We start from the raw sequence: 11,924 nt of genomic DNA on the forward strand, positions 1-11,924 counted from the left end.
ATCAGTAAATCGCGGTTTTTGGTAGTTATCAACAAAGCGGCGACACAGTTAGCGGTGTGGAAACAATTTTGATTTCCATTAATATCCATAGCGCAAACATAATTAGCCTCATGTTTACCATTGTGATAACGTGTTTCAAAATCATAGAATATGTATTTTGTACTATCTTTTTTTTTTTTTCAATGGGTTGGATAAAGCATTCATGTAATTCATCAGTTGACTGTTCACCACAATGTTTGCATACGGGTGGTCTACAGACATGTGTTTGATTTTTTACCGTATGGTATGTCAATTTACAGTCCTCACAAAATTTCATCATATCGCATGGGATGACTTTGTGTGTTGTACCCACTAGTTTATGCTGATCAAAACAATGTTTGGATTTGCATATGCGTTTACAATCGGGACACTTTATAGTATTACCAGGAAAAACATGACATGCTGTAAAACACACATTACAGCGTTGACTGCATAGGTGAGACAACGGTTTATCGTACGTCATGTAACGAGCATCACACACATATGCAGCACCAAAAAACCCTGTTTTGTTTTTAATAAGACAGTAATGATCATGATGTACGTATAACCATACCGTTTTCACATGCAGTTCGTTGTGTGTTTTGAAAATGTGTAGCTTTTTACGACCGGATCCGTGATGAAATATTACAATTTTCACATTCAAGTGGTTCTGAAATTTGTCAACATCTGAGAATGATACGTTGTGTGAATATTCATACCCCAGATCACTATGAAGTTTTTTAGCAAAGTTTATTTTGTCACTTTGAGACATGCATGGATCAACATAATGTGCCAGACAGATTGCGAAACACAGATTGTGATCATCGTCCTCGGTGTTCTTGAGATTGTACAAATGATTCCCCTTTTTGCATAATATGTCATCATAAGCTACACTGCCTAATTTTAGACGCTTACCTCCTACTCCTCCACTCATGTTTCTAGCTACTGTTACAATGAATTCTAGTGAGTCATCTGTCATTGAAGTATCGTTACTTTGTAAAACTTGGGAAATACGCCCCAAAAATAAGTCTGCATTATACTGATCATTTGAATGCAAAATGGCATGAATATCACCAAGTAGCGATGCCCCCCTTAGGGAGACATTTAAGATACTATCTTGACTGGCGTTCTCTAATGCTCTATCGATGATACCTGTTAACGTTCAAATCAATGTTTTGCAAATCTAACCTCTGACGCAATACAGATGCATTAAAGTTAGGAATCTCTCTGGTAACAATTTCAGTTGACACCCTAGAGGAACTACCATCCCCAGACTGTGTATTTACATGCGTGTTATCTGGTGTATGTACATATGTGTTAGCTGCATTACTGGTACTGGGTTGTACATCTGTATATATATTTGCAGGTCCAGGAATTAAAGTATGCAAGCAAGCTAACTAGTACTGGCAGAGTGCCAAAAAAGTGAATTGCTTCCCCAAAAACCAAAATCCCTTTTAAGACACACCCTGTAGTAGAGTGTAACAAGTTTAACTAGTTTTTTAACCCTACCCCTGTTTCCGGCTTCATAGACACACCTCTTCCGGTCAATAATTTACATTTTCCGGATATGACGATTTTCTGATTTCCGGCTTCATAGACACACCTCTTCCGGTCAATAATTTACATTTTCCGGATATGACGATTTTCTGATTTCCGGCTTCATAGACATACCTCTTCCGGTCAATAATTTACATTTTCCGGATATGACGATTTTCTGACTTCCGGTTTCATAGATACGCCCACTTCCGGTTTACCGCCATGTTTGCTGCAGTATATAACTACTAATACAAGGAAAACCAGACCCAACTCACATCCAAATGCAACATCATTTTCTCCTAAAACCTTATTAAGCACCGGCCTTATTTTGAACCCTTAAGTTTCCCCTGCTGGGAACCTTACCTAACCTTGAGATAAATAAAATGATCAGGTACCATTGTCTTTGTGGTTTGAAAAAAAAGAAAGAAAATAATTAGACATAATAATTTTTTTTTTTCCGAGATTAGGATACTTGTTACCATATCTATATTGCTCTATAGGCTATAGTTGTATTTAGGGCTGCAACTAACGATTATTTTAATAATCGATTAATCTGTCGATTATTTTTTCGATTAATTGGATAAAAAAAACAAAATCATTAATTTACATCAACTCAATACATACTTACATGTATGTTGTTTTAGTTAATAGTTGTGTAAAGGTTAGTAACCCAAAGAGCAGATACAGACCACACACACACACACACACACACACACACACACACACAAAGCTTATTCATTAAATTATTACCATCATTGTAGTAAGTGCAAGTTAAGTTCATTTGTACACCACATTTAAACACAGCTTAAGATGACCAAGTGCTATAAAAAGAACTTTAAAATGAAATTAAAAAGTACAACACACACAAATATACAATAACTGATATGGGACAAAGCACAGAATATATACATGACAATAGATTGAAAAATGAATGGGCCAAAAAAGGCGAGTGAATAAAAACGTGTCTTTAGTCCTGCTTTACTACTGTTATTAACGAGCTAACCCTAGCTTGTCATTCTAGTCAGCTGGATAACGAGTAAACACCACACCAGCACCAGAAGAGGGACGTTACGTTCCTCACTTCAAAACAGAACAAAAGCAGGATTCTGTAGTGACTTTACCCTGCTGTTGAACTCCCTCCTCATCAAGGACTCCACCATGTTTACATTTTAGGTGCTGAATCGTCACCGTGGTGCGCCTGTGCCGTGCCGCTTTTGCTTATCTTGCAATTAACACGTTTTTGATTTATTTAGTGTGAATGCTCCCACATCTTGGATGACTTAGGTCGTACTGATTTCTCTGCCTCTGCCATGTGTTTCAGAACGACGTTAAGGGTCTCTCTCCGTATTTCCTCTACCCCCGCTCTGCTCTTTTTTCTTTTCTTTCGCTCCGCACGGCACTCAACTCAATTGCTTTTATCTCCGCGACTGAGTGGCGTGTCGCGCGACACAACAAATCGATAATGAAATTCGTTGCCAACTTTTTTAATAATCAAATTTTATCGATTCGTTGTTGCAGCCCTAGTTGTATTTTCCTTGATACCTTATTAAAATTGTGGAGTTGGTTTTTTTAAGCATTAATGCATTTGTTAAAGTGTTTTGCACTTGTATTTTTTAACACATATTGATAAAATAGATGAACACAGGAAAGGGCAGCAGTTTCTGAACAATAGGGACCAAGTGACACAGAAAAACTTCTATCTGAAAGATAGGAGGTGAACCAATCCAGGGAGCTCCCTGAGATACCAACCCAGTGCTTAAGTCTATCAGATGTTATGATCCACTGTATCAAAAGCTGCGCTTAGGTCCAGCAGCATCAATACCGAGCATTCACCCATGTCAGAGGACATTAATAAATCATTGGACACTCTAATAAGAGTGGTTTCGGTTGAGTGTTTCTGACGGAAGCCAGATTGAAATTTGTCTAAAATGTTGTGTGTATTCAAGACAGCAGTGAGCTGTTTAGCAACAACTTTTTCTAAAATTTTGGAGATAAAAGGCATCTTGGAAATGGGCCTATAATTTGCGGGAATTGATGTATTCAGGTTGGTTCTCTTTAGTAGTGGCTGAACAACTGCATGTTTAAAATATGAAGGGACACAACCAGATTGCAGAGAGCTGTTGAGTATAGAGAGAACCCAAGTACTCACAGACCCAAGAACATTTTAAAAAAAAGGAAGTTGGTATAATATCTACTGGGCTCGAGGAAGATTTCATACTGCTAACCAGATCAGTGAGTTCTTGTAGCGAAATCGGAGCAAAACAGTTCAAGATTGGAGGCCGGATTAAGTGAACCAAATAGGGAGTAGAAAAGGGGATAATGCCATTTCTGACATCACTCATTTTATTTACAAAGAAATAGAGAAAGTCACTGCAGTCCTTATTTGAAAACACTCAGGTACTTCAGGAGGAGCAGGATTGACAATATTGTTGATGGTTTCAAAAAGGACTTTAGGGTTACGATTACTGGAAGAAATGAGGTTAGCAAAGTAAGATGTCCTCGCCTCCTTAACCTTGTTGTTGTATTCCAGCCCAGTCTCATGGCAGTTCGTGAAATGGTCACGTTATTGAATCTACCGATTTGTGTAAAGGACACGTTCATGTCGTTATTTTCGTATGGTGATCACGAATTTTAAAGTAATGTATTTCAATGGGAAGCATATGTCGTGATCACAGAACGATTGCGGTAACGAGTAGTATTGAGAAGCCAAAAATCCATGCAGGGAGGTTGGTTGGGGTGGTGGATGGGTCGAACAACACAGGACTTTCACCCCAGAGAGCGGGGATCACGCCCCGCGTGTTGCAGTTCCTTTCCGCGTTATTCTCTTCCTAACCACAACCGTCCCGTTGTTGTCGGCGTCTCCTGCGTGTGATGGTTCCTTTCCCCGTTCTTCTTTTCCTAACCACAACCGTCCCGTTGTTGTGGCCAGCGTGTGGAGTTTCATTTCCCCGTTGTTGCGTACCCAAGAGACCGCGGCTCGTGTCCCGGCGCCCGTTGTTGTCACCATCCCACGTGTGGCGTTTCATTTCCCCGTTGTTGCGTCCACCAGAGCAGCCCAGTGTTATGACAGTTCGTGAAATGGTCACGTTCGAAAATCATGATACAGCCGGTGAACATGAAGCTTGGAGGATTTCCACTGTCGTTCCGCCCTCCAACATGTACGCCGGAAACAGCGAATTACGTCATTTAGCCATGGGGATGAGTTGACGGAGGAAACACGTTGCATTTTACTTGGAGCCACTTTATCAAAAATTGATAAGGAATGTGTGTTGAATGAGTGGACCAGACAATTAATATCAGCATGAGAAGGCAGCATTGCACTTTGGTCAAAAGCTGCAGAAAACTTCTCAGCTGAGAAGCGATTTAAAATGCGAGAACATCTTACATGTTTACTGGGCAGTAAATCTAAAGGAAAAGACAGTTTGAACAAAATGCAGTCATGGTAAGTAATATGCAGCTGCTAGCAAACAGAGTCAAGATTAAGACCAAGAGTAAAAACAAGGTCCAAAGTATGACCCCTGACGTGTGTGGGCCCAGACACATGTTGGATACAATTAAAAGACTCAGTGACATTAAGAAAATCAGCAGCAAAAGTGCAAGACATGTCATCAACGTGAATGTTAAAATCTCTGACCATAACCACTTTATCCAACCTAATAATAGATGATAAAAAAAAAAATAGATGTCCTCATCACAGAATTCAGACAAAATAACTGTTTGAACCAGGAGGTTGGTAGATTAAAATACAATAAAACGGATTAGAACTACCAACTTTGGTCAACTGCAGTTCAAATGAGGAAAAAACCCCAACTGTTGCTGCTGGGTACTGTCCGACTTTGAAAGCAGTTTTTAAACACAACCGCGAGCCCTCCACCCCGACCTGAGGACCTGGGAGTACTGGTGAAACAACAGTCTGGTGGACAAAGTTCAATTAGCGGGCCATATTCCAAGTTTCTCTGCCAAGTCTCCATCAGGAACAAGAAATCAAGGCATTTATCAATAAATAAATCATTCAGAATAGAAGACTTAGTCATGGAACGAGCATTTATCAGTGCCATCCTGAGAGGCGCAGACCCACTGCTAGGCACAGCAGAGGCCCAGGCCAGGGGACGCAGATACCTGGAAACTGATCCCCCTGAACGTTTCCCCGGGGGGGACGGCCTAACTATTAAAATAGTCTGTATAGGAGAATAGAGCAGAGAATGTGTAATTACCAATGCCGGGCTGTAGGGGGGGTTAACACTGTTAACATTGTTCTGAGAGAAAGAGGTGGTAGTGAAAGAAGAAGACTCTGCGGAGAGGGTGTGTGGTGTAAACAGTCAATCACATGGGGCTGACTGTACTGTGTGCTGCATGTTAGCCGCTTGCATTGAGCTACCCAGCTTGTTTGGGTGGACACCATCGTTCCTGTAAAACGAGGAGCGGTTCCAAAACAGGTTAAAATTGTCAATGAATCTGAAGTTATGGGCACAGCAGGTGGACTGGAGCCAAGTGTTTAGGCTGAGTAGTCAGCTGAAGGGCTCTGCACCGCGGGAGACCATTGACAGGGGGCCACTGATAAACACAGATTTCCTGCAGTGCTCTAAATAGCAAAAAAGGTCGATAAAATCCTTCTTTGTCAGCTCAGATTCCCGGCGTGCCATGTCGTTGTTGCCCACATGGATTATCACCCGAGTTATGGAGGAGGAGAGAGACTGCAGTAGACCGGGCAGTTTGTCCAGGAGGACTGGGAATGTTGCTCCCAGAAAACGTGTTATGGCATTGAAAAAGCGTATGTTCCTGGTAATGCTATCGCCCACTATTAGAGTTGTGGGGGCGAAAAGGGGGCGAGGAAAGTGAGAGCCGGACGGCTCCTGGCAGGAAGGTGTACGGACTAAACTGCATGACAGGACAGGAGAGTTCTGTGAGCCAGCTACATCGGTACCGGGTGGAGGATTACCTGCAAGGTCCGGTTGAGGAAGCCCCCCAGAGTGACGAAGTCCGGCCTCTTTAAGAATCCTGCGCCGAGCGGAGGAGGTCGAGGTCTCGGAGGAAAGCCGCCGAGCTGACTTTCCACTGGGTCCATCGGCATTTTCCGCTACCAGCGTGGCCTACAAACCTGTAGGCCACTCTCGGCTGGTAGTGGAAAAAGGCGTTGTGGATGCAACCTGGTCCCCTACTGGTCTACATACCTGTAGGCGGACTGAAGCAGGAAAAGTTCTCTAGTGTTGCTTTAACAGATTTTGGTAGATTGGTCAGACTCTGGTAGAAAGTAATCAGCATACGTGTACTAACCCACATAATGACAGAACATCTCACATAGTGTATGATGATTCAAAAATGTTACAATAAGGACAGAAGAGAATACACACTTTCGGAGGAACTGTATTCGAGTTTATGTCAATCTTTTTATCAGAATAGTGCAAGATACTCAAAGTTTATAAATATATGTAAGGCCACGTTTCTTAGTGCCTCTTTCCTTGAAGCGATAGTCAACTTGGACTGAAAGAAAAACAGAAGGTGATGGGGAAAACTCTGGCAATAGGTACATTACAGAACTAATAACGGATATATTCTTTTCCTAACAGTCAGTGAGTTACCCTACACAAGTGATATGTAAACCAGTCTCAATTTCGATTTTTTTTTTTTTTTTTTTTTAACAAAATAGTGACACCCCTAGTATGTACGCATTTTCCTTTAGTGTTGTTTCCTCTCTGCATTTTACCATACAAACCATCAAAACAAGGTCACATATTAAAGTGGGAAAAAAACAGACAACACTGTTTTAAGGTTATCATACAACTGGGAACAGGAAGTTTAAAGTGTTTTGCTTTACATTTACAGTATCTGGAACTTCTGGTAGTTCTGCAGTATCTGAGAGCTTTAAGTCTGAGTTGCAAGTTATGTATATCATGCACCACACGATGGAGCCAAAGGCCATAACAAGATTATGGAAAGGATGTCACTATAATCAGTGTATGTTTGGTAACCTCTTGATTGTTTAAGTATGGCTAAATCCCAAATGTATGAAGCGCATAGAGAGACAAATATAAATGCTGAAGGGGACTTGTCATTGTTGTTGTTTCGTTAGATAATTAATAATTTGCACCGTGATTACATTTACCATTTAGTTTACCTGCAAAAATAAAAATGCTAAAATTGATTACAATGTTTCAGCATTTGTTTCATGCCTTTTAGGTTCAGATAGAACCAAAAAGATGTTTTTTCATGAAAACTACAACGGTTTTGTTTGGTTTCAAGATGTTAAATAAGCTATCTGGGGGGCGACCTCTAGCTCACCCAGTAAGAGTGTGCACCCCATGTAGGCTGAGTCCTTTGCAGCGGCCTGGGTTCCAGTCCGACCCTTTTTTGCGTGTCATCCCCCATCTCTCTCCCACCTTTCCTGTCTATCCACTGTCACTAATAAAAAGGGAAAAAATGCCCCAAAAAATTATCTTTAAATAAGGTATCTGGCTGTGAATAGTGTATGCGGGTTGCGTGGGTCCTTGCTGCTATAGACATCAACACAGCGCTATAGAGATGGAGAGGGATGATGCATTAAAAGCCCATCAGCGCTAACAAAAGGATACAGACACTCTTTGGTGTCAGACTTGGCGGTTATATTAACCCTAAAATGCCTCGCGGTGCTAGTGTTACAACGGCCAGCTATGTGACACATGTCACTATAATCGATGAGGACTGGCGGGTTAAATCGGCCATCCTACACACAGAGCTTGCCAGGAAGACATCCAACTCACAGCCTCGCAGGTGGATGCAGCGGAGACGCAGAATGTTGAAAGTATGTCTGAGCCTCCCGGACAGTTGAACTGGGACTCAGTTGCCTGCTTGTCGGTTGACTGTTAATGATCAATTAACGAGGATCGACTATCGGTCAGAAAATAAAAAAAATCTAGCACTTGTAGTTGCTTAACCTTAAGGATTATAAGAGGTTTTTTTTGTTTTTTGTTTTTAAACCGTCATATTGGGCATTTTAGGCACTGACAAGCAACCTACTGTGTGACTGTCAATGCAGTGCTATTTTGAGGAAATGTAGTAGAGTTAGTACCCATAACTCTAATTTTGACAGTTCAGATTTATTAAACCTGTTGCGTCAACATTTTGCAAAGACAGGTTTCCTGCATCCCATCCTCGGTCAGCATCCTTTATCATGTCAGACCACAATGACATGTCATCATTTCACTTAGTTATCACAAGAATAAACAACTCACCACATTCGCACTGTCAAGAAATCCCTTATTCCTTCAGCTTCCTGGAGGAAAGTGTCTTTCCCTCTTTGGACAGATGGAGTAGCTGAGGAATAGAGCAGGAGAGGATGAGGGAAGTTCAACAGAGTGTAAAGGGTGAGGTTTGTTAACTCTGTGCCTGGTTCCCTGTAACGACAACTCACTCTCACATCATTAATTACTCCTTCCAATACATAATAAACCACATCCTTCTACTCTTCTGGAGATGTGGTTCCTCTGGAGCTGCATTGCCTGTGTTGAGCCGGCAATCTCTTTGACTTGTTCCTTGACATGTTTTCTTTTGCACTGTCTCTCCAAATTGGCTTTTTAATATCTTACGGTCCATTACAATTACACAGAATTTGCTAAGTGGGCTGCCCTTTTGCAAATTTAACATGACAACCTACTTTTACATGGACTTACCTTATATATTTATGAAAGTGTGTTACTAATGTTTTAAAATGATTGTAACAGTATTCAAATTCATGAAATCAAATATAGTAAAATAAACAACATACACATGGACTTGACATCCATACCACCTTATTCCCCATCATCCCTCTCTATCTTAAAGCTTTGCTGTCATATCTGTGGTTGCGTGTTTCCAAAGGGGGATTCCCATTGCATACTACAATCTTCAGTTGACCATCTGTCTTTCCATAAATACCATACTACAATATATGCCAAACCACAGCCACACAACATTTGAAACTGACTTTACACTTAGGTCATATGGAATAACACTTATGACTTTCCCTACTTTCTATCCCTTCCACCCACCCTCTCTACCCACTGGTGTTTTTATGGGGTGACTGCAGGAGAAAGAAGGAGGGCTTCCCCCTCTGCCTGACACCCCTGCTTTGAGAACATGTGGCCTGGGAATAATTGGGTTACAACTGCAGCAGTCCAATGAGTTGGCCTTGATTTGGAGAATGACTCCATTTACTTTTGTCTGACTGCCTGCTGCTTCCACAGCTGCAGCTTTTATCCTCCATTCAGGCTCAGGATTTTACTGTATAGGTCTGGCAGCCAGCCAGATGAAAGAGTGGAACACAATCTGAGCATTAATATACTAACTAACCCACATTCAGTGGGTAAGACAAGCAAATAGAATGATCCCCTTTCTTATAGTAGGATACCCCTTAGTTTTAAGAATGTATGTCAAGGTAAAATCTTTGAATTTCTAAAAATGTTATTATTTAACTAAAAGACACTACAATGAGATGTTTTCACTCTGGCAGCTGTTGTAGACAAAGGCCATATCATGTGTCTCAATTTCGTAATATAGGGCCTATACAAAACATGTAGAAAGGACAATACTTTGACAAGTACAATGGCGCTGATGTATGAAAACACTGCAAGCTTGTGTATATTGTCAACTGTTTGTTGTGTATGTGAGAGCACTAGGAGTACTAGTTTTTCGAACGTTTTAAAATGCAAAATCTTAAATGCACAACACAGCTAAGTTTGTCATCCTTGTAAGAACAACCTTGCAATAAGAAGAAAACTTTACAGTACAGGGAAAATAATCAGTCATACTGCAAACGGAAAACCAAGCTGATTTGAAATTTTAAACACTTGATACAAAGCTTTCCTGAGCTGTAGCACTAGTCAGGCTAGTCTAGCACTAGTCTACTGTGAGTAACGTTAACATCTTAATTTTAATTGTGGGAATGTATTTTTTAAAACACATTTAGATTTGTTATAAACGCACAGGTGTATTCAATAGCGTTAATAGTGGTCAGTAAGCCATGCCAGTAAATCATGCACAATACAGGACCTTACCGTATTGAATCGCATACTTAGCTAGCTAGCTAATTCATGTAAATGACACAAAATATATCAACACTATATATTTGACCATTTTAAAAGGAGGTCCATTTTTCAGTTTGAACACCACATGCACATTGCACTCACACATGGTTATAGCGTTAGTTAGTAACATAGGCCTATGTAATTAGTTTTGAAAGCAAATATAAGTAAGTAATTTACAATTTTAAATTCAGTTGTTTAAACGTTACAGTTACTAATCCAGTTAACGTTACTTCACTATCTATGTCTTACCGGGAGTTAGGACAAGCTTGCATTGGCAGGGAGAGGAGGAGGCGGTTGCCGTCTGCCAAGAAATATGCCTTTGAGTAACTCCATAATTCTCGTATTTAACTATATATGAATCCTTAGCTGCGTGCGGTTACCGCGGCTAAGCTAGCCGTTGATGGATTAGCGTTAGCCCCAAAGACTCACGTTATGGAAAATAGTCTAATAATGTAACATACATTATTAGACTATTTCCTCCAGCTAATCACCAATAAACTTTTTTTTTTAGTATTGATAGTCGGAAAGGTGAACAGACTCAGTAAATACAGAACTTATAGAACACACACTGAGGACAGGTGAATTTAATCAGAAGACCAATCCTAGAAAACTCGCGAGAATATGAAATATCGCGTGACGCATTTGCTAATTTATTGGCCTACTGCAGTTAAAATGATGATACTAATCACCATTATGCAACAGTTTGCACGGAAAAGGCAAAAAATGAAAGGAAACCCCTACATTTAAATAAGATAGTTGGATGGAGAGATTTGAAGTGAACTGCATCTGAGCTGTGACTCTGCACTAAAACCTGATGAACTGGCTTATAAAATAATTCTCACTCACTTATGCCACACATCATCATTTGTTCAGACATGTCATTATACTATTTCTAGTATGATTGTCCTGGAAAGATCAAATCTATTGTACTGAACTCATAAAAGAGTGGAACTCTTGTAGATAACAGAGGGAGAAATGTTCACCAACAGCATATTTTCATGCTGCTGTTGAAACAATAGTGGATGCACTGGTTAACCTCCTATGGTACTGGTTCTAAACCGTCTCTGGTACTTCTCAGGGTCATCCTTGTTGTTTTGTTTCAATGGCAACCTCTCAACAATCCCTGGCTGTTGATTGGCCGAATGACATCAGAGGTCAGGGTGCAGCAATTGGTCAGCAGATACCATCGGATTCTTTCCGCACAAATCTCTTCCAACAATGTGTACTTCATCAGCCAAGGTTGTGGCAAAAAGTTTCCTCTCTATCTTCCTTATCGGAAACTTCTTCATCAATGAAAACAGCCCAAACCTCTCCCAACCCTTCTCCTGCTTT

At 40.6% G+C, this 11,924-nt stretch overlaps 1 protein-coding gene across 1 annotated transcript in view; it reads right to left on the bottom strand.

Moving 5' to 3' along the window:
• LOC116052766 (solute carrier family 22 member 5-like) overlaps positions 1–11,185 on the bottom strand; it is a 32,053-nt gene extending 20,868 nt beyond the window's left edge. Inside the window, exons 1-2 of the mRNA XM_036008853.1 lie at positions 10,842–11,185; positions 8,763–8,844 (exon numbers count right to left, since the gene is read on the bottom strand). Of these exons, the coding sequence (XP_035864746.1) occupies positions 8,763–8,767 (5 nt within the window). The 5' untranslated portion in view covers positions 8,768–8,844; positions 10,842–11,185. The remainder of the gene's footprint in view (positions 1–8,762; positions 8,845–10,841) is intronic.
• Between the last annotated feature and the right edge of the window lie 739 nt (positions 11,186–11,924).

This window comes from Sander lucioperca, chromosome 13 (genome assembly GCF_008315115.2).
Source record: "Sander lucioperca isolate FBNREF2018 chromosome 13, SLUC_FBN_1.2, whole genome shotgun sequence".
Taxonomy (NCBI): Eukaryota; Metazoa; Chordata; class Actinopteri; order Perciformes; family Percidae; genus Sander; species Sander lucioperca.